This window comes from Pelophylax lessonae (assembly GCF_965119305.1).
Source record: "Pelophylax lessonae genome assembly, chromosome: 10".
NCBI classification, from domain to species: domain Eukaryota; kingdom Metazoa; phylum Chordata; class Amphibia; order Anura; family Ranidae; genus Pelophylax; species Pelophylax lessonae.
Window position 1 is genome coordinate 239,690,716 of NC_138777.1, and position 22,324 is coordinate 239,713,039.

General features: G+C 46.6%; 1 protein-coding gene across 1 annotated transcript in view; it reads left to right on the forward strand.

Moving 5' to 3' along the window:
* TCF25 (TCF25 ribosome quality control complex subunit) overlaps positions 1-21,402 on the forward strand; it is a 50,820-nt gene extending 29,418 nt beyond the window's left edge. Inside the window, 7 exon segments of the mRNA XM_082270232.1 lie at positions 1,307-1,465; positions 4,858-4,948; positions 11,994-12,061; positions 12,063-12,073; positions 19,887-19,916; positions 19,919-19,959; positions 20,926-21,402. Of these exon segments, the coding sequence (XP_082126358.1) occupies positions 1,307-1,465; positions 4,858-4,948; positions 11,994-12,061; positions 12,063-12,073; positions 19,887-19,916; positions 19,919-19,959; positions 20,926-21,090 (565 nt within the window). The 3' untranslated portion in view covers positions 21,091-21,402.
* Positions 21,403-22,324: the final 922 nt, after the last annotated feature.

Consider the following 22,324-nt stretch of genomic DNA (forward strand, 5'->3'; position numbering starts at 1 on the left):
CATAACCCCGGTATTTTCTTACAGGGCGGGCGGTCCTCTTTCATATAAAAGTGGTCCCAGTGGCAAATTCGCCCCGGGATCACTTTTATGGGTGGTGGGAGTCATTAAAGAACAGGTAAGTATAAACCTGTTCATTATTTTGTCAATACACAAATCGCACAGCCCCCCCCCCCCCCGGGAAGGAAGAGGGGCTTAGGAAAGTTTTGTACATTTTGGCACCCCCAGCATCTCAATAAGTGGAATTTTTTTATTGGAGTTGCAGTCTTTCTGTAGAAGCACAGCCCATTCATGTGCAGGGGAAGCCAAGTCTCGTATTTTTCTATGACTTGAAGCTGATCGCTGTAAGGCTGGGCTCACATCTGTGTGGGTGGTGCCACTGCCAGACCTGCAAAAATGCTGCCAGCCGCAACCACCCACACAGAGAAATGTGGGACCCACAGGTGGGTACTATTCTTAATGGCATGCCAACCGCACTGGAAATCGCACCAATACTGGGAAGGGAGGTTCTCGTGCCAGCTGCGGTTTCAAAAATAGTGCATGGACTTCTTTCCTGCGTGTTGATGAACCGCGGTCTGCACGGTCGCACAGGGGTGAACCCAGCCTAAAGGGAATAGAAGCAGCTGCACAATGATGCTGGACTGCTCACATCTTTACTATCTAACACATTAACCACTTAAAGCGGATTTCCACTGGCTTTTGTGTTTAATAAAAGTCAGCAGCTACAAAAAGTGTAGCTGCTGACTAACACATATTCACCTGTCCCACAGTCCAGCAATGCGGTCGGGGGGGGGGGATCCTCGGTTCTCTCCGTCTTCTCCCCGTGGCGTGGCATCACTACTGTGGGCCTGTGACAGCTCGCGGCTGCACTGCACAACCTGAATGGATGGGCAATATTCTGGGACCTTGATGTATCCCAGAAGATTGCAGGGAGGGAGAGGGAGAGGAGAACTTCTGCCCGAGCCACCTAGGCGGCCCGAGCGAAAGGGGAAGCGGGTACCTGTCAAAACCAGGTACCCGCTCAATTCCCCCCCCCCCAAAAAAAAAACTACAAGTGGCATGTCAGGGGGTCAGGACCACTTAAAGAGGAAGTTCCACTTTTGAGTGGAACTCCGCTTTAAGGACCGGGCCTTTTTCTGACACTTGTTGTTTACAAGGTAAAATTGCTTAGAACCCCCATACATTATATATATTTTTTTTAGCAGAGACCCTAGAAATGGTTGCTGGGTGGGCGGTCCGCTCTGCTTTGTCTTCTTGCTGGTTCTGGACATTAATCATTGACGCGTTTTTACATTTTATTTTTCTGCAGCCAGCCTGCGGCCTTGTCCCAGCTGATCTCCCTGTATGTGGGACGGTGTCACAGCCTGTGGAAAGAACCTTCCATCATGTCCTGGCTGGAGCAGAATGTGCGGGAAGTTCTCCGCATGGTGGACAACAGCGAACCCATTGTGAAGGAGTGCGAGATGAGGTAAGGGGGATGCGAATGTATATTAATCATCCCGCGCTATAGCCAAAAGACGGCCACAGTGTGGTCATTCAGGTGTGGGAGGGCGTCTCAGAACCGCACCCACTGCGGCATGCTCTGTGATCGCCTCGTCCTTCAGACACAGCTGGTCACAGATCACGGTAAATGACAATCACAACTGATAACATGGAAACAAACTTGCCAGTTATCGGCATTCCTTTCCTCACACGCTGTCACAGCATGAGGAGGAGCGCCGGTAACCAGCAAGTGTAACAGGACATCTACACTGATATCAGATCATCAGTGTCCTGATGATCAGTGCAGCCCCAACAGTGTCAATCAGTGCAGCCTGTCAGTGTCGACTATCAGTGCCCTTCAGTGCTGCCTCATGAGCACAGAAATATTACTTATTTGCAAACTTTTAAAAGAAAAACCTTTTTTTTCCAAAAATTTCAGACTTTTTTCATTTGTTTAGGAAAAAAATAAAAAGCCCAGCGGTGATTAAATACCACCAAAAGAAAGCTCTGTCTCAAGAATATGATAAATGTTTTTCATATGGGTACTATGTTGCATGACTGTGCAATTGTTATTCAAAGTGTGACATCGCTGAAAGCTTAAAATTGGCCTGGGCAGGGGGGGGGGGGGGTGGGTGCCCTGTATTAAAGGGGTTAAATGCAACTAAACAATGTCCGTGGCTGGTAATTTGTTCACATTTTAGTGTACACAGTGTGTGTGTGTGTGTATACTGTAGGCAGGCAGCTTTAGTTTTCATTTTGTGACCACGCTTGGCTGTCCATTAAGCTGAATCCCAATTGTTGGGGAACTAAATACCTTTCCAGCAGCCGGCATCAGGTGAAGAGGCTGATAGACACCAGAACTACAACCTTCCACTTGGGAACCACAGTGCCAACAGCAGGAGATCCAGGTCCTGACAGGGGGAAGCATGCTCTTCTGCCAGCCAGGGGAGCAGTGGTGGGCATGCCCCCCTGAGGCAGTCAGGTCTCTGTTTAGCACATTAAAAAAACTGAGATAAGCTGGAAGTTCAAGGAACAGTCAGGAAGGGGGACCCAGGACTGGGATCAGGAACAACAGTAGCAAATATGGGGCAGCAGGGTGCAGGGCAGAAGCAAGATCAGGCAGGAATTAGACTCAGAATAACTCAGCAAGCATGAATCTGGATATCAGGCAAAACACCAAAGCAAGGGGGACTAGTAGAGAAGGAACTAAAAACCTTTCCAGCAGCCAGCATCAGGTGAAAACTGATTACTGGGATCTGCTGGGTGCTAAAAGACACCTGCTGATGGACACTAGAACTACAACCTTCCCCTTGGAAACCACAGTGCGAACAGCAGGAGATCCAGGTCCTGACAGGGGGAAGCGTGCTCTTCTGCCAGCCAGGGGAGCAGTGGTGGGCATGCCCCCCTGAGGCAGTCAGGTCTATGTTTAGCACACAAAAACTAAGGTAAACTGGAGGTTCAAGGAACAGTCAGGAAGGGGCACCCAGGACTGGGATCAGGAACAAGAGTAGCAGATATGGGGCAGCAGGGTACAGGATGCAGGGCAGGAGCAAGATCAGGCAGGAATTAGACTAAAGATAACTCAGCCAGCATGAATCTGGAATCAGGCAAAATACCAAAGCAAGAGGGACTAGTAGAGGAGGAACTAAATATCTTTCCAGCAGCCAGCATCACATGAAAACGAATTACTGGGATCTGCTTGCTGCTAGACACCCGCTGGTGGACACCGGAACTACAACCTTCAACTTGGGAACCACAGTGCCACCAGCAGGAGATCCAGGTCCTGACTGGGGAAAGCTTGCTCTTCTTCTGCCAACCAGGGAGCAGTGGTGGGCATGCCCCCCTGAGGCAGTCAGGTCTCTGTTTAGCACAACTGAGCTAAACTGGAGATTCAAGGAACAGTCATGAAGTGGACCCAGGACTGGGATCAGGAACAAGAGTAGCAAATATTGGGCAGCAGGGTGCAGGGCAGAAGCAAAATCAGGCAGGAATTATACTCAGAATAACTCAGCAAGCATGAATCTGGCTATCAGGCAAAACACCAAAGCAAGAGGGACTAGTAGAGAAGGAACAAAATTCCTTTCCAGCAGCCAGCATCAGGTGAAAACAAATTACTGGGTTCTGCTTGCTGCTAGAAGACACCCGCTGGTGGACACCGGAAACTACAACTTTCCACTTTGGAACCACAGTGCCACCAGCTGGAGATCCCGGTCCTGACAGGGGGAAGCATGCTCTTCTGCCAGCCAGGGGGGCAGTGGGTGGGCATGTCCCCCCTGAGGCAGTCAGGTCTCTGTTTAGCACATAAACAACTAAGACTTCAGCTGCTGAGTATAGCTTAGTGCTTCACCTGGTGGATGTAAGTGGTACATATGAAATATTTATATTGAATACATTATTTGTACCTGGTTAAATTCTTTTTTTTTTAGTGTTCCACCTAATAATAAGAATATGTAAAACTGCACCTTAGATTGTCTTTTAAAGCGTTTGTTACCCTAACACTTCATATGCTTGATATGTACCTGCTGTAGCATGTAATTAATTGTATGATAATGAATTCGGTTCTCTTTGTATTGCTTCCTTTGTGTTAAATCCTTGGTGTTCCTGCCAGTCCCTCTGCTTTCCTATTAAAAACTGACCACACTAAACAGGAGAGCACACCGCATGGTCAGATTCTAGCTATGCTGGGAACTCAGTGTGCTCTCCTCCAATGATCAGACTTGTCCTAACATGCCCCTGCTGCACAGCCATTCACATGGAAAGTTCAGTGTACTGCTGTTTCTCCCCCCAGCTCTTATGCAGCTGAGAACAGAGGGAATGTGATCACTTATAAAAAAAAAGGGGGGGGAGGTATTTATAATGTTTTTTTTATATCTATACAAAAATTTTTGCCTTTCGTTTCTATTTTAAATTAAATGGGTTGTTTTACAAGGTGAATGTTTACAATCACTTTCAGCATTTATGTGAATCATTTTCTGGACATAAAGATGAATTTGTTTAGGAAATGACTTGGAATGTGGAACAGCAAAGTAAGTAAAAATGACGGTAAAGGTAAATGGAGGCTAATAATGTGCACCCAGCAGTGTCCTCCTGAGGCTTTATACCTCCAGAGGAGGAGAGTTTCGGTCAGTTTAGTCTGGAAGGAAGTTTGGACTGTTTTGCTTGAAACTATTTAGAGAATAATAATGGAAAACTTCCTCCCTCCATCCTTCTCTGCCGCTCACTAAGGTCTGACAACATGGAATAGCCCAGAACAAAAGCCTACTGATGACATGAAAACACTGGATGTTCATCCAGAAATAGCAGCATCACCCGGTGCTATGAGAACATGAAAGACTTGTGATTGCTTGGCTGACACTTCTCTGCTTTTCCCATTGCCAGGAGGAAGATTCGGTATCAGAGCGCCCCCAGGAACATTCATCGTCATGTCATCTTGTCTGAGATCAAGGGAGCGAGCTTGGCGCTGCCCGTGGTGAGTGAAAGGCCTCTGTGTGTCTCCTGCGCTCAGCTCCCTCGCATTGTTTATGTTTTTATCCGGGAGTTTGGCACTGGGAAAAATCCAGAGATCATTGCATCCATAATGTCACAAGATGTGATCTCCTGTGTATATATCTGTGTCTAATACTTCTTCACCACTAGGGGGCAGAGCAACATGAGTGTATGAGACTGGTTCATTCTGGCTTGCAGGCTGTCACTCTTCCAGGTGATGATATTTAATATTCACTCACCCGATCCATACCAACAATACAAAAAGAAAAACTGTGAAAGAGCAGCTGCTGTCACATACAAAGTACCCAGTTCACCCTCAGATAAGAGAAGACTCCACCCAGTTCACCCTCAGATAAGAGAGGGCGCTCGGGTTCGGCACATCGCGGATCGGGTGAACAGATTATTGGGTGGGGCTGGGGAAGACCCAGCTGTCATGGTACACGTGGGTACCAATGACATAGGCAGAGGAAGACGGAGAGTCCTAAACGATTTCAGGGACTTAGGCGCTAAGTTGAGGACTAGGACCTCCAAGGTAGTATTTTCCGAAATACTACCTGTACCTCGAGCCACACCAGAGAGGCAGCGGGAGATTAGGGAAGTTAACGAGTGGCTGAGGAGCTGGTGTAGTAAGGAGGGTTTCGGGTTCCTGGAGAACTGGGCCGACTTCTCAGTCGGCCACCGGCTCTTTGGTAGGGACGGATTGCACCTAAATGGGGTGGGTGCAGCCGTACTGGGTGAGAGGATGGCCAAAAAGTTAGAGGGGCTTTTAAACTAGGGAATGGGGGGGAGGGTACAGATGTAGAATTAGCCAGTGGAAAGCAAGTTTCAGAGGGCAGAAATGGGGGCATTAGCGGTAGGGTGTTCGGAGCCCCTATACCCAGGGTGGGTACGGGGAAAAATCAAGAGAGCAGCCTAAAAACATCAAAATTACGAGGCTTATATACCAATGCCAGAAGCCTGGCCAACAAGATGGGAGAGCTGGAGCTGCTGTTGTTTGAGGAGGACTTAGATTTTGTGGGGATAACTGAGACTTGGTTTGACAGCTCTCATGACTGGATGGCGACCATTCAGGGGTATTCCCTTTATCGCAGAGATAGAGAGGGTAAAAAAGGGGGAGGGGTATGTTTGTATATTAAGAACAGTATACAGGTAAATATGAGGGATGATATTAATAATGGAGCTATGGACGAGGCAGAATCCCTATGGGTAGAGCTTCAAAGGAAAGGCACGGTGGGGAAGGTAATATTGGGCATATGCTATAGGCCCCCAAACCAGAGGGAGGAGGGTGAGGTGGACCTCATGTTACAGATAGGATTGGCAGCAAGGATGGGAAATGTCATTATAATGGGGGACTTTAATTATCCTGATATAGACTGGGCAGAAGGAACCGCGCATTCAGCCAAGGCTCGGCAGTTCCTAAATGTTTTGCAGGACAATTTCATGGGTCAGATGGTGAATGCACCGACAAGAAACAATGCGGTACTTGACCTACTGATTACCAACAATACAGACCTGCTCACGGATATAGAAATACGGGACAACTTAGGGAACAGTGACCATAGGTCAATTGGTTTCAGTATTAATTACAGTAATAGGAAACACAAGGGTAATATAAGGACACTGAATTTCAAAAGAGCCAATTTCCCTAAACTGCGCTCGCTGTTAGAAAATATCAATTGGGATAGAACCCTGGGAACAAAGAACACGGAGGAAAAATGGGAGTGCTTCAAGAGCATACTTAACAAGGGGGTGGGCCAGTGCATTCCACAGGGAAATAAATTTAAAAGAGCAAAACTAAACCCTGGGTGGCTAAACTCCAACATAAAAATGTATATTAGAGCTAAAGAAAAGGCCTTCAAAAAATACAAGACTGAGGGGTCATTGGCAGCATTTAAGCACTACAAAGAGTGTAATAAGAAATGTAAAGATGAAATCAGGGCGGCTAAAATAGAACACGAGAGACATATAGCGGAGGAGAGTAAAAAGAACCCCAAGAAGTTCTTTAAGTATATAAACAGTAAGAAAGCGAGGCCAGAACACATTGGCCCCATAAAAGATGATAAAGGAAAAATGGCCACTGAGGACAGAGAAAAGGCGGAAGTGTTAAATAATTTCTTTTCTTCAGTCTTCACAAAGGAATCGGGGGGCTACACGAACCCCGCTTGTAAGGCCGAACTAAATAATACACCTCAGGAAGTGCCGCCATGGCTAACAGAGGACAGACTTAGAGCTAAACTAGAGAAACTTAACATAAATAAATCCCCGGGACCGGATGGCTTGCACCCAAGGGTTCTAAATGAGCTCAGTCAGGTGATTGCCAGACCATTATTCTTCATCTTTAAGGATAGTTTACAGACGGGTATGGTGCCAGCTGATTGGAAAAAAGCCAACGTGGTACCAATATTTAAAAAGGGGCCGAGATATATCCCGGGTAACTATAGGCCGGTCAGCCTAACATCTGTAGTCTGCAAAATTTTGGAGGGGATGATAAGGGACCACATACAAGACTTTAGTAATGAAAACGGTATTATAAGTAGTAATCAGCATGGATTCATGAAAAATCGTTCATGCCAAACCAATCTATTAACCTTCTACGATGAAGTGAGCTGCCACTTAGATAAAGGTAAGCCTGTGGATGTGGTGTATCTGGACTTTGCAAAGGCCTTTGACACCGTTCCCCACAAACGCTTACTGTACAAACTAAGGAAGGTAGGTATGGACCATAAGGTGAGTACCTGGATAGAGAACTGGCTCCAGGGGAGAGTACAGAGGGTGGTGATTAATGGGGAGTACTCGGATTGGGCGGGTGTGGAAAGTGGGGTCCCCCAGGGTTCTGTCCTGGGACCAATCCTGTTTAATTTATTCATAAATGATCTAGAGGAGGGGATATCTAGTACAATCTCAGTATTTGCGGATGATACTAAATTAGGCATGCCAATATCTTCTATGCAGGATGTGGAAATCTTGCAAGCAGACCTGAACAAAATAACGGGGTGGGCAACTACATGGCAGATGAGATTTAATGTAGAAAAATGTAAAGTAATGCACTTGGGGGCCAGAAACCAGAAAGCAAGCTACTCACTAGGGGGGGAACCTCTGGGTGAGTCTAGGATGGAAAGGGACCTGGGGGTACTGGTAGACAACAGGCTTGGAAGTGGCATGCAATGCCAAGCCGCTGCAAGCAAAGCCAACAGAATACTGGGATGTATAAAAAAGGGGATTCACTCCAGAAATAAAGAGATTATTCTTCCACTCTACAAGACTCTGGTCCGGCCACATCTGGAGTATGCTGTCCAGTTCTGGGCACCGGTCCTCAGGAAGGATGTGCTGGAACTGGAGAAAGTCCAGAGAAGGGCAACAAAAATAATTAGGGGAATGGAGGACATCAGCTATGAGGAAAGACTACAAGCACTGAACCTATTCTCTCTGGAGAAGAGACGCTTGAGGGGGGATATGATATCAATGTACAAATACTGTACTGGCGACCCGAGCATAAGGAACAAACTATTTAGAGTAAGGGAATACAATAAGACACGTGGCCACTCACTAAAACTAGAGGAAAGGCGGTTTAACCTTAAAGTGCGTAAGGGGTTCTTCACTGTAAGAGCGGTAAGGATGTGGAATTCTCTTCCGCAAGCAGTCGTATCAGCGGGGAGCATTGATAGTTTCAAAAAACTATTGGATGGACACCTTAAAGACCACAACATACAGGGGTATACAATGTACAACATACAGGGGTATACAATGTACGGTTAAAAGCAAACACACACACACATCATAGGTTGAACTGGATGGACTTATGTCTTTTTTCAGCCTCACTAACTATGTAACTATGTAACTATGTAAGAGAAGACTCCACCCAGTTCACCCTCAGATAAGAGAAGACTCCTCCCAGTTCACCCTCCGATAAGAGAAGACTCCACCCAGTTCACCCTCAGATAAGAGAAGACTCCGCCCAGTTCACCCTCAGATAAGAGAAGACTCCGCCCAGTTCACCCTCAGATAAGAGAAGACTCCACCCAGTTCACCCTCAGATAAGAGAAGACTCCTCCCAGTTCACCCTCCGATAAGAGAAGACTCCACCCAGTTCACCCTCAGATAAGAGAGGGATCCGCCCAGTTCACCCTCAGATAAGAGAAGACTCCTCCCAGTTCACCCTCAGATAAGAGAAGACTCCACCCAGTTCACCCTCAGATAAGAGAAGACTCCGCCCAGTTCACCCTCAGATAAGAGAGGGATCCGCCCAGTTCACCCTCAGATAAGAGAAGACTCCGCCCAATTCACCCTCAGATAAGAAAAGACTCCGCCCAGTTCACCCTCAGATAAGAGAAGGCTCCGCCCAGTTGACCCTCAGATAAGAGAAGACTCCGCCCAGTTCACCCTCAGATAAGAGAGGGATCCGCCCAGTTCACCCTCAGATAAGAGAAGACTCCGCCCAATTCACCCTCAGATAAGAGAAGGCTCCGCCCAGTTCACCCTCAGATAAGAGAAGACTCCTCCCAGTTCACCCTCAGATAAGAGAAGACTCCTCCCAGTTCACCCTCAGATAAAGAGAAAGATCCGCCCAGTTCACCATCGGATAAAAGAAGACTCCTCCCAGTTCACCCTTAGATAGGAGAAGACTCCGCCCAGTTCACCCTCAGATAAGAGAAGACTCCGCCCAGTTCACCCTCAGATAAGAGAAGGCTCCGCCCAGTTCACCCTCAGATAAGAGAAGACTCCTCCCAGTTCACCCTCAGATATGAGAAGGCTCCGCCCAGTTCACCCTCAGATAAGAGAAGACTCCACCCAGTTCACCCTCAGATAAGACTCCGCCCAGTTCACAAACTCAGTGCATCCCTAAACTCTGCACTGTACACAGCACACCCCTAAATGCTGCACTCTGTACTTAACGCACCCCTGGACCCTGAACTGAATTATTCCAGGTGACAAAAGTTACCAGTATAGGTGACGGTGGAGAACAACGTACAACATGTTTAGGAAACTGACCTTTTTCTCAGGGTCTGGTGCCCTTGGAAGCCATTCATTCTGTCTGTACATGGAGATGAAGATACAGTATCTCACAAAAGTAAGTACACCCCTCACATTTTTGTAAATATTTTATTCTATCTTTTCATGTGACAACACTGAAGAAATGAGACTTTGCTACAATGTAAAGTAGTGAGTGTACAGCTTGTATAACAGTGTAAATTTACTGTCCCCTCAAAATAACTCAACACACAGCCATTAATGTCTAAACCGCTGGCAACAAAAGTGAGTACACCCCTAAGTGACAATCTCCAAATTGGGCCCAATTAGCCATTTTTTCCTCCCCCGTGTCATGTGACTCGTTAGTGTTACAAAGTCTCAGGTGTGAATGGGGAGCAGGTGTGTTAAATTTGGTGTTATCGCTCTCACTCTCCCATACTGGTCACTGGAAGTTCACCATGGCATCTCATGGCAAAGAACTCTCTGAGGATCTGAAAAAAAGAATTGTTGCTCTACATAAAGATGGCCTAGGCTATAAGAAGATTGCCAAGACCCTGAAACTGAGCTGCAGCACGGTGGCCAAGACCATACAGCGGTTTAACAGGACAGATTCCACTCAGAACAGGCCTCGCCATGGTCCACCAAAGAAGTTGAGTGCACGTGCTCAGCGTCATATCCAGAGGTTGTCTTTGGGAAATAGACGTATGAGTGCTGCCAGCATTGCTGCAAAGGTTGAAGGGGTGGGGGTCAGTCTGTCAGTGCTCAGACCATACGCCGTACACTGCATCAAATTGGTCTGCATGGCTGTCATCCCAGAAGGAAGCCTCTTCTAAAGATGATGGACAAGAAAGCCCGCAAACAGTTTGCTGAAGACAAGCAGACTAAGGACATGGATTACTGGAACCATCTCCTGTGGTCTGATGAGGCCAAGATAAACTTATTTGGTGTCAGATGGTGTCAGGCGTGTGTGGGGGCAACCAGGTGAGGAGTACAAAGACAAGTGTGTCTTCCTACAGTCAAGCATGGTGGTGGGAGTGTCATGGTCTGGGGCTGCATGAGTGCTGCCGGCACTGGGGAGCTACAGTTCATTGAGGGAACCATGAATGCCAACATGTACTGTGACATACTGAAGCAGAGCATGATCCCCTCCCTTCAGAGACTGGGCCGCAGGGCAATATTCCAACATAACGACCCCAAACACCTCCAAGATGACCACTGCCTTGCTAAAGAAGCTGAGGATAAAGGTGATGGACTGGCCAAGCATGTCTCCAGACCTAAACCCTATTGAGCATCTGTGGGGATCCTCAAACAGAAGGTGGAGGAGCGCAAGGTCTCTAACATCCACCAGCTCTGTGATGTCATCATGGAGGAGGGGAAGAGGACTCCAGTGACAACCTGTGAAGCTCTGGTGAACTCCATGCCCAAGAGGGTTAAGGCAGTGCTGGAAAATAATGGTGGCCACACAAAATATTGACACTTTGGGCCCAATTTGGAGATTGTCACTTAGGGGTGTACTGACTTTTGTTGCCAGCGGTTTAGACATTAATGGCTGGGTGTTGGGTTATTTTGAGGGGACAGTAAATTTACACTGTTATACAAGCTGTACACTCACTACTTTACATTGTAGCAAAGTCTCATTTCTTCAGTGTTGTCACATGAAAAGATAGAATAAAATATTTACAGAAATGGGAGGGGTGTACTTACTTGTGAGATCCTGTGTATCACAGTTCTCGCCATATCATGTTGTTGTACCTTCCATCAAGCAGATTCCTGGAACTCTGTTTGATACAAGAAGGTCTTTCATTCATCACCGGTCATGTTTCTTGTATATACTCTTAATAAGATGAGGATGAATGAGGCTGTTTTTTGCACGTAAACAGAATTTCATAGATAGAAAAGAATGCCGGCCTGTACTATGAATGAGGATTTGTGGCTCCTGAACACTGACCTGCTTTGTCCATGAAAATGGCTTCTGCATGTCTGTCAGGTGGTCAGTGATAGTCGATGTGATGATTTGTGTAACCCTTTATATTGATGTTTGGTCATTGTTGTACCCGCAGGAAGTGACATCACAGCCTGTGCTCAGCTTCGACCCGCTCCCTCCACTGGATTCTATTGTGTCCTATACAAGACCTGAAAGGTAACTGAGATTCACTTTCATTCATAAACCTAAAACTAATACAGAAAAGAAAAAGGTAACTCCCGAGAGAGTGAGTGTTACACTTGTTACAGTAAAAAAAAAAAACAATTAATAACAACATGATTCATAAAAAAAATTAAACCGTGACAAAAACGCATCTGTCCAATGCGGTAAAAGAATAACTGAAGTAGCCCGTTTCCCGCTAGGCCACAATATTACATTTGTTCAGACATATACAAATTATCATACAATAGATATGTTTGGTCAAAATGCAGGAAGGTAATCACATGTCTCAACAGGTTTCACTGTTTGTTGACTTTATCAGGAGACCCTGAAGTGCCAGGGGTGAATCACAATTATTTTATACATGCATAAATGTACAAGTAACCTGTCCATAATATCCAAATACTGACAGATGCATGATCATAGCTTTATTTATAGCGCTGTATACAAACAAGGAATAACCCCGGATCGCTCTGGGTGTAACGCTCCTGCGTTTTTTGAACAAGATGGATTTGCAGCTGCAGAAAAACTCCACTCAGTAGTCATGCAGAGATACGTTGAAATACCAATCCCAACTCCCAAGACTCATCACAGTGGTCTGTCTGATTCAGCATACAAATATACACACTCAATAAGATGTTCCTAGAGTGATATATGCATTTTGCAGTATAGTGATGATGAGCTAGAGAGACAGGTTTGAATGGAGACAACAGGAGACAAACACTTGAGAGGAATGTTCATGAGAGTATAGATGGTAGTAGGTGGGATGCAGATAGGTTAGCAATCAAGTATGGTAGTAGGTGGTAGGATAGCAGATGACATACAAGAGAGACTAACCCAGTGCAAGGATAGATGTTAGTAGGCTCAAGAGCTAGCAATCTAAATAGTGCAGATGATAGTAATAGTCCTTAGTATGCAGAGCTAAATAGTGTAAGCTTGGTAGGAAGGTTATGGAGGATTCCCCTGCGGGGTACTTATCACTAATAGCAAGCAGTAGTAGAGTGGTTCGGTATGAGCGGGTGATCCGGTAGCGGGATACAGGGATCAGCAGCGAGGTTCCGACTGCGAGGTACGCTTGTAAGCATATGAGCTTCACGGCAGGTAAGCATCAAGGCACATTGAACGAACACATGTGAGTGAAAGCCGGTGGTTTAAATAGCTGTTCAGTCCGGCGCCTCATGATGATGTCAGCACTCTTAAAGGGAAACACACCTATGTGCACTCCATCTACCTAGGTAGATGGAACGCACCCGGAAATGATGTGATAGGAGGCACTGAGAGTGCCAGGATCTTACAGTACCCCCCCCCCCCCCCCCCCCGTAAGGCCGGCTCCGGAAGGCCTCTAGGGCTGGTTGCCGATGTGAGAATCGGATAAGACTGGTTGCCGATACGAGAATCGGATAAAGACTGGTTGCCGATGTGCGAATCAGATAAGACTGGTTGCCGATGTGAGAATCGGATAAGACTGGTTGCTGATACGAGAATCGGATAAGACTGGTTGCCGATACGAGAATCGGATAAGACTGGTTGCCGATACGAGAATCGGATAAGACTGGTTGCCGATATGAGAATCCGATAAGACTGATTGCCGATGTGAGAATCGGAAAAAACTGGTTGCCGATATGAGAATCGGATAAGACTGGTTGCCGATGTGAGAATCGGATAAAGCTGGTTGCCGATGTGAGAATCGGATAAGACTGGTTGCCGATACGAGAATCGGATAAAGCTGGTTGCCGATACGAGAATCGGATAAGACTGGTTGCCGATACGAGAATCGGATAAGACTGGTTGCCGATATGAGAATCGGATAAGACTGATTGCCGATATGAGAATCGGATAAGACTGGTTGCCGATGTGAGAATCGGATAAAGCTGGTTGCCGATGTGAAAATCGGATCAGACTGGTTGTTAGGGTGTCTGCTATATGAACCCCTCACTAAAACCGGACGCATGAACATCCGAAGTAGTCATAGCAACCAATGCTTCTTCAAATAACCTCAGATCCTTCCTACATACCACTGAGCCATTAGAAGCGCGTACGCAGTCAGGTGCAAGAATCTCAATGTTTTCATTGGAAGCTATAAGTGTGCTTGCCAAAATAGGAGTATCTATTCCAACATCTGCCAATTTCTGGGTGTCCTTCTCTGATATAGAACGGGGACAGGGCTGGCAACAGCTTTGGCAATTTCCAGGCTGTTTTTCAGGGAAGACAGTTCAGATTCGCCTGGCCTCCATTAGGAGAGCCTTAGGCCTATGGGGTCGGGTTGTGCAAGATGTAATGAAATGTCCCCCTTCTCCACAATAAAAACAAAGGCCACAGATTCTCCTGTGATCTTTTTTTTTTTTTTTGTAAGGACAACTTAGTATGTACGGCACCAATCTCCATAGGCTCCTCATCCATTTCTGTAGGATCAGGGTTCAAATGAGATGTGTCAGAGTGACAAGGCTGACTGTTTAAGGCAGGCTTGTACCATGACCAGGCAGGATCACCATATTCATTTGGTTTTCTTTTTTCCCTAGGTACCCGGGGTCTGTGGGAACCTGGAGCAGGTTTAGGAGTAGATTTTTGGGAGGGGAGACACTGGGAGTGCATCGCAATTGTAAATGACTCCCAATTGTCTAGGATCTGACTTTTTTCTTGCAGTTTCTGGTATGCCCATGTTTTCATATTGCCAGAAAGCAAATTAATGGCAGCATGAACTTTAATAAAGTCATTATGATAGGTCCTGGGTTTAAGGACAAATAGGAGCTCACAATCCATCCGAAAAAAAAGAAAAGAGGAACGGGAACCATCAAACCTGTCTGGTAGAAAGACAAGAGGTTCTGGGGGTTGAGCGGCAGTAGGCTGTGAAATACGGGCTATCTGCTGTCTCAATGTCTGATTTTCCTCTTTTACCTCAGTAAGAGCAAGTATTAATGCAGTTACTTGTTGTTTTAATTGTGTCACCTGAGTGGGTGGGTAAATCTGCTGAATCCATTTTAGGTTCGTTCAATCTGTAACGCTCCTGCGTTTTTTGAACAAGATGGATTTGCAGCTGCAGAAAAACTCCACTCCGTAGTCATGCAGAGATACGTTGAAATACCAATCCCAACTCCCAAGACTCATCACAGTGGTCTGTCTGATTCAGTATACAAGTATACACACTCAATAAGATGTTCCTAGAGTGATATATGCATTTTGCAGTATAGTGATGATGAGCTAGAGAGACAGGTTTGAATGGAGACAACAGGAGACAAACACTTGAGAGGAATGTTCATGAGAGTATAGATGGTAGTAGGTGGGATGCAGATAGGTTAGCAATCATGTATGGTAGTAGATGATAGGATAGCAGATGACATACAAGAGAGACTAACCCAGTGCAAGGATAGATGTTAGTAGGCTCAAGAGCTAGCAATCTAAATAGTGCAGATGATAGTAATAGTCCTTAGTATGCAGAGCTAAATAGTGTAAGCTTGGTAGGAAGGTTATGGAGGATTCCCCTGCGGGGTACTTATCACTAATAGCAAGCAGTAGTAGAGAGGTTCGGTATGAGCAAGTGATCCGGTAGCGGGATACAGGGATCAGCAGCGAGGTTCCGACAGCGAGGTACGCTTGTTAGCATATGAGCTTCACGGCAGGTAAGCATCAAGGCACATTGAACGAACACATGTGAGTGAAAGCCGGTGGTTTAAATAGCTGTTCAGTCCGGCGCCTCATGATGATGTCAGCACTCTTAAAAGGAAACACACCTATATGCACTCCATCTACCTAGGTAGATGGAACGCACCCGGAAATGATGTGATAGGAGGCACTGAGAGTGCCAGGATCTTACACTGGGTGGGGTCTGAGTGGCTATGTGAGGCCCCCTGTAGACGGCCAAACTTCTAGTAAATCGTGAAACAAAATATCAGATATTGTAGATACCAAAAATCTAAAGTGTGTGTGGGGGGGGGGGGGGGGAGCGAGGGGGAGGAAGATGGGGGGAAAAGAAAAGGGGGAAAGGAGGGCATGGGTGGGGGGGTAGAAAAGAAAAGGGGGAGGAAAAAAGGGGGCAGAAGTAGGAGAGAAAAGGGGTGAAGAGAAGAGGGGAAGGAAAGGGATGACAAGTAACTCACTATAGCTTGAAGGATGTACACATCCAAATCCTCAAAAGATACAAAAGATATGGCCCCTCTCTCTCTGTAATATCAGTGCTGGGCCATAAAAGTTCTACTAAAAGAAAAAAAACTATAGAATAAATCCTGTATATGGACTGCAAAAAAAGGAGAGAAAAGAAATCTCCCATATTTATATAAAGGGGAGGGTCCAAACTACCAACCTTGAGAATAATCGAAGATTTCAGTCCTCTGCATGTCCCCCAGTATAGTGCCCCAACCTCGTCCCCCAGTATAGTGCCCCAACCTCGTCCCCCAGTATAGTGCCCCAACCTCGTCCCCCAGTATAGTGCCCCAACCTCGTCCCCCAGTATAGTGCCCCAACCTCGTCCCCCAGTATAGTGCCCCAACCTCGTCCCCCAGTATAGTGCCCCAACCTCGTCCCCCAGTATAGAGCCCCAACCTCGTCCCCCAGTATAGTGCCCCAACCTCGTCCCCCAGTATAGTGCCCCAACCTCGTCCCCCAGTATAGTGCCCCAACCTCATCCCCCAGTATAGTGCCCCAACCTCGTCCCCCAGTATAGTGCCCCAACCTCATCCCCCAGTATAGTGCCCCAACCTCGTCCCCCAGTATAGTGCCCCAACCTCGTCCCCCAGTATAGAGCCCCAACCTCGTCCCCCAGTATAGTGCCCCAACCTCGTCCCCCAGTATAGAGCCCCAACCTCGTCCCCCAGTATAGTGCCCCAACCTCGTCCCCCAGTATAGAGCCCCAACCTCATCCCCCAGTATAGAGCCCCAACCTCGTCCCCCAGTATAGTGCCCCAACCTCGTCCCCCAGTATAGTGCCCCAACCTCGTCCCCCAGTATAGAGCCCCAACCTCGTCCCCCAGTATAGTGCCCCAACCTCGTCCCCCAGTATAGTGCCCCAACCTCGTCCCCCAGTATAGAGCCCCAACCTCGTCCCCCAGTATAGTGCCCCAACCTCGTCCCCCAGTATAGTGCCCCAACCTCGTCCCCCAGTATAGAGCCCCAACCTCGTCCCCCAGTATAGAGCCCCAACCTCGTCCCCCAGTATAGTGCCCCAACCTCGTCCCCCAGTATAGAGCCCCAACCTCGTCCCCCAGTATAGTGCCCCAACCTCGTCCCCCAGTATAGTGCCCCAACCTCGTGCCCCAGTATAGTGCCCCAACCTCGTCCCCCAGTATAGAGCCCCAACCTCGTCCCCCAGTATAGTGCCCCAACCTCGTCCCCCAGTATACAGCCCCAACCTCGTCCCCCAGTATAGAGCCCCAACCTCGTCCCCCAGTATAGAGCCCCAACCTCGTCCCCCAGTATAGTGCCCCAACCTCGTCCCCCAGTATAGTGCCCCAACCTCGTCCCCCAGTATAGAGCGCCAACCTCGTCCCCCAGTATAGAGCCCCAACCTCGTCCCCCAGTATAGAGCCCCAACCTCGTCCCCCAGTATAGTGCCCCAACCTTGTCCCCCAGTATAGAGCCCCAACCTCGTCCCCCAGTATAGAGCCCCAGCCTCGTCCCCCAGTATAGTGCCCCAACCTCGTCCCAAGTCTGCCCAATCCCCAGCTGCCTAACCCACATATACTGTATATAAGCCAAAGACAATGGCCACCAGGTGGGAGCTCCTCCCTGCGCTCGCTGCGCTGACTTCCAGCATCCGCCTCCAAGCATACAGCAAATACTTGTGCTTGTATGGCTCGCTCCCCATAAGGCCACACATCTGTGCTGTAGTGTACCTCATAGAAACCTCATAGAAACCTCATAGAAACCAGTCTGTGTGTCAGGCCAAAAATTCAGTGAAAAAAATAAAAGTCAGAAAATGATCTAATATGAATGCTCCACTTCCAATGACACTCTGTGTAAACCCTCCTTCTCCAGAATATAATCCCACCAAACCCCCTTCTCCAGAATATATCCCCACCAAACCCCCTTCTCCAGAATATATTCCCACCAAACCCCCTTCTCCAGAATATATCCCCACCAAACCCCCTTCTCCAGAATATATTCCCACCAAACCCCCTTCTCCAGAATATATCCCCACCAAACCCCCTTCTCCAGAATATATTCCCACCAAACCCCCTTCTCCAGAATATATTCCCACCAAACCTCCTCCAAAATATATTCCCACCAAACCTCCTTCTCCAGAATATATCCCCACCAAACCTCCTTCTCCAGAATATATCCCCACCAAACCCCCTTCTCCAGAATATATTCCCACCAAAACCCCCTTCTCCAGAATATATTCCCACCAAACCCCCTTCTCCAGAATATATTCCCACCAAACCTCCTTCTCCAGAATATATTCCCACCAAACCCCCTTCTCCAGAATATATTCCCACCAAAAACCCCTTCTCCAGAATATATTCCCACCAAACCCCCTTCTCCAGAATATATTCCCACCAAACCTCCTTCTCCAGAATATATCCCCACCAAACCCCCTTCTCCAGAATATATTCCCACCAAACCCCCTTCTCCAGAATATATTCCCACCAAACCTCCTTCTCCAGAATATATCCCCACCAAACCCCCTTCTCCAGAATATATTCCCACCAAACCCCCTTCTCCAGAATATATCCCCACCAAACCTACTTCTCCAGAATATATCCCCACCAAACCCCCTTCTCCAGAATATATTCCCACCAAACCTCCTTCTCCAGAATATATCCCCACCAAACCTCCTTCTCCAAAATATATTCCCATCAAACCTCCTTCTCCAGAATACATCCCCACCAAACCTCCTTCTCCAGAATATATCCCCACCAAACCTCCTTCTCCAAAATATATTCCCATCAAACCTCCTTCTCCAGAATATATTCCCACCAAACCTCCTTCTCCAGAATATATTTCCACCAAACCTCCTTCTCCAGAATATATCCCCACCAAACCCCCTTCTCCAGAATATATTCCCACCAAACCTCCTTCTCCAGAATATATCCCCACCAAACCTCCTTCTCCAGAATATATCCCCACCAAACCTCCTTCTCCAGAATATATCCCCACCAAACCTCCTTCTCCAAAATATATTCCCATCAAACCTCCTTCTCCAGAATATATTCCCATCATACCTCCTTCTCCAGAATATATTCCCATCATACCTCCTCAATAATAATAATATTCCCACCAAACCTCCTTCTCCAAAATATTCTAGTAAAAAAAATAAAATAAAAATGACCTCAATTTTCCCCTAGTTTGTAGACTGGATAACTTTTGCACAAACCAATTAAAATTCGCTTATTAGGATTTTTTTTTTACCAAAAATATGTAGCAGGATACAAATTGGCCCAAAATGGTGAGAAGATTTTATTTTTAAATTTTTTTTATTGGGAATGTTATATAGAAGAAAGTGAAAAATATTGTTTTTTTTTCTTTTTTTTCCACAATTGTCGCACTTTTTTTTGTTTATAGCGCAAAAAAAAAAACTACAGAGGTGATGAAATAAAACGGAAAGAAATCTCTATTTGTGGGAAAAAAAGGACATCAATTTTATTCAGTACAGCGTCACACAACCGCGCAATTGTCAGTTAAAGTAACGCAGTGCCGAATCGCAAAAAATAGCCTGGTCATTAAGGGGAAAAATCTTCCGGTCCAGAAGTAGTTAAAGTAAAAAAAAGTTTATATTTAGTTGCTTTTCTGGTGTTCAGCTTTAAAAAAAATGGTATAATAATGACCCGGAATCATCGATTGTAACTGATTTTTTTCGGTCTCTTTTCTCTCTTTTTAGAACACATCAACCGTCTAATGAAGGAACTCTTTCTCTCTTCTTTAGATCTCTATTGCCAAATTTTAACTTGCAGGTAAGTTTTATAAAGTTTTATATTATTCAGCAGCTGCAGCTTCCAGACTCCTTTTCACTGACATGCCACTGGTGTCTGTGGGAGGAATAATGCCCCATCATTGGTGTCAGTGGGAGGAATAATGCCCCATCATTGGTGTCAGTGGGAGGAATAGTGCCCCATCATTGGTGTCAGTGGGAGGAATAGTGCCCCATCATTGGTGTCAGTGGGAGGAATAGTGCCCCATCATTGGTGTCAGTGGGAGGAATAGTGCCCCATCATTGGTGTCAGTGGGAGGAATAATGCCTCATCATTGGTGTCAGTGGGAGGAATAATGCCTCATCATTGGTGTCGGTAGGAGGAATAGTGTCCCATCATTGGTATCAGTGGGAGGAATAGTGTCCCATCATCGGTGTCAGTGGGAGAAATAGTGTCCCATCATTGGTGTCAGTGGGAGGAATAGTGTCACATCATTGGTGTCAGTGGGAGGAATAATGCCCCATCATTGGTGTCAGTGGGACGAATAGTGTCCCATCATTGGTGTCAGTGGGAGGAATAGTGTCCCATCATTGGTGTCAGTGGGAGGAATAATGCCCCATCATTGGTGTCAGTGGGAGGAATAGTGTCCCATCATTGGTGTCAGTGGGAGGAATAGTGTCCCATCATTGGTGTCAGTGGGAGGAATAGTGTCCCATCATTGGTGTCAGTCTGAGGAATAGTGTCCCATCATTGGTGTCAGTGGAAGGAATAGTGCCCCATCATTGGTGTCAGTCTGAGGAATAGTGTCCCATCATTGGTGTCAGTGGAAGGAATAGTGCCCCATCATTGGTGTCAGTCTGAAGAATAGTGTCCCATCATTGGTGTCAGTAGGAGAAATGCTGCCCAAGAACCAGATAAAGGCAAGCAAAGGGCCACATTTTGGAGCCCACTGGTCTCAGAAAAGGAAAGAAGGTGACAAATAACGGTGATCTGGGTTTTGTTTTGCAGGGGGAGGCTCTACCAGAGGGAGAGAACGCAGGTGCTGCTCAGGACTTGAACCGCGGTGTGAACCGGCTGATGGCGGCCATGCGGGACATGCTGGCGAATATCCAGTTCCAGGAACCCCCAAGAGAAGACAATCCGGATGAGGAAGTTGATGGGGAATGGGACTAAAGTTTCCCCTTTTCTAGCACAATTCTTGAAGAGTAAAACTGTCATGACGGAAATGTCGGTACCATTCCCAACTCTTCTTTGAAGATGCCGGTTCCCCACTTTTCTTGCTCATTCTTTAGCTTTCTCATTTTCCTGCAGCCAGCATGTAGCCAGATAAGTCCTAACCATTGACCTCCGTTGTTCTATTTTGTCATGGACCCAATACCACACACAGCCAGAGGATGAGGATGATAAGCCAGGCAACCTGTCAGCTTCAATAGGAAGTTTCCCATGGATTCACCTTCTTCCTTTATGAAACATTGTACAGTCTAATAAATATAAATGGAGAACACAATGCTGCTGGGGTGTCGTCATTTACAGGGGGGTGTGCGGACTTTTTACCTGGTTTAGGTGTCACTATGAGACGAAAATCTCTTTTCTTCTTTTGGATATTGTGGGGAACGATTAGAACCCCTCTCAGGTTTTTACTACAATTCCGGGTTCTGTTGGGAGTTTTACTCTCACTTCCTGTTCTGCTGACAGCAATTCCACCTGACAGGAAGTGAGGGAAATAAATATCGGACAGGGGTTCCAGTCTTCACATATATTACTAAAGAGAAGTTTTCTTTTCTTTCTTGTCAATGGAAGGACGTAGGAAATCTTTATCCTTCATGTTACATGGCCCCCAACGGGGATTCGACATTGGACAGGGCCGGCCCAGGATAACCCCTCCTCTGACCAGCATGCTTCCGTGTTTTGCTCGAGTCCTAGCAGGCTGGACGGGTTTTCAGTTCTGGTGCTGTAAAGACTAACCTGTTTTCTTTCTCATCTATTGAGGGACACAGAAAGTCTTTACCCTTTGTGTTATACTGCCACCTACTGGAGATTTGGACACTGGCAAACAAAAAAAAAAACATGGGCCAGCCCAGAATAACCTCTCCTACTACCGACTGCCAGCATGTAGTATGTAAAGTAGTGTACAGAGGTCAGTAGTATGTAGGGCAGTGTACAGAGGTCAGTAGTATGTAGGGCAGTGTACAGAGGTCAGTAGTATGTAGGGCAGTGTACAGAGGTCAGTAGGATGTAGAGCAGTGTACAGAGGTCAGTAGTATGTAGAGCAGTGTACAGAGGTCAGTAGTATGTAGGGCAGTGTACAGAGGTCAGTAGTATGTAGAGCAGTGTACAGAGGTCAGTAGTATGTAGAGCAGTGTACAGAGGTCAGTAGTATGTAGAGCAGTGTACAGAGGTCAGTAGT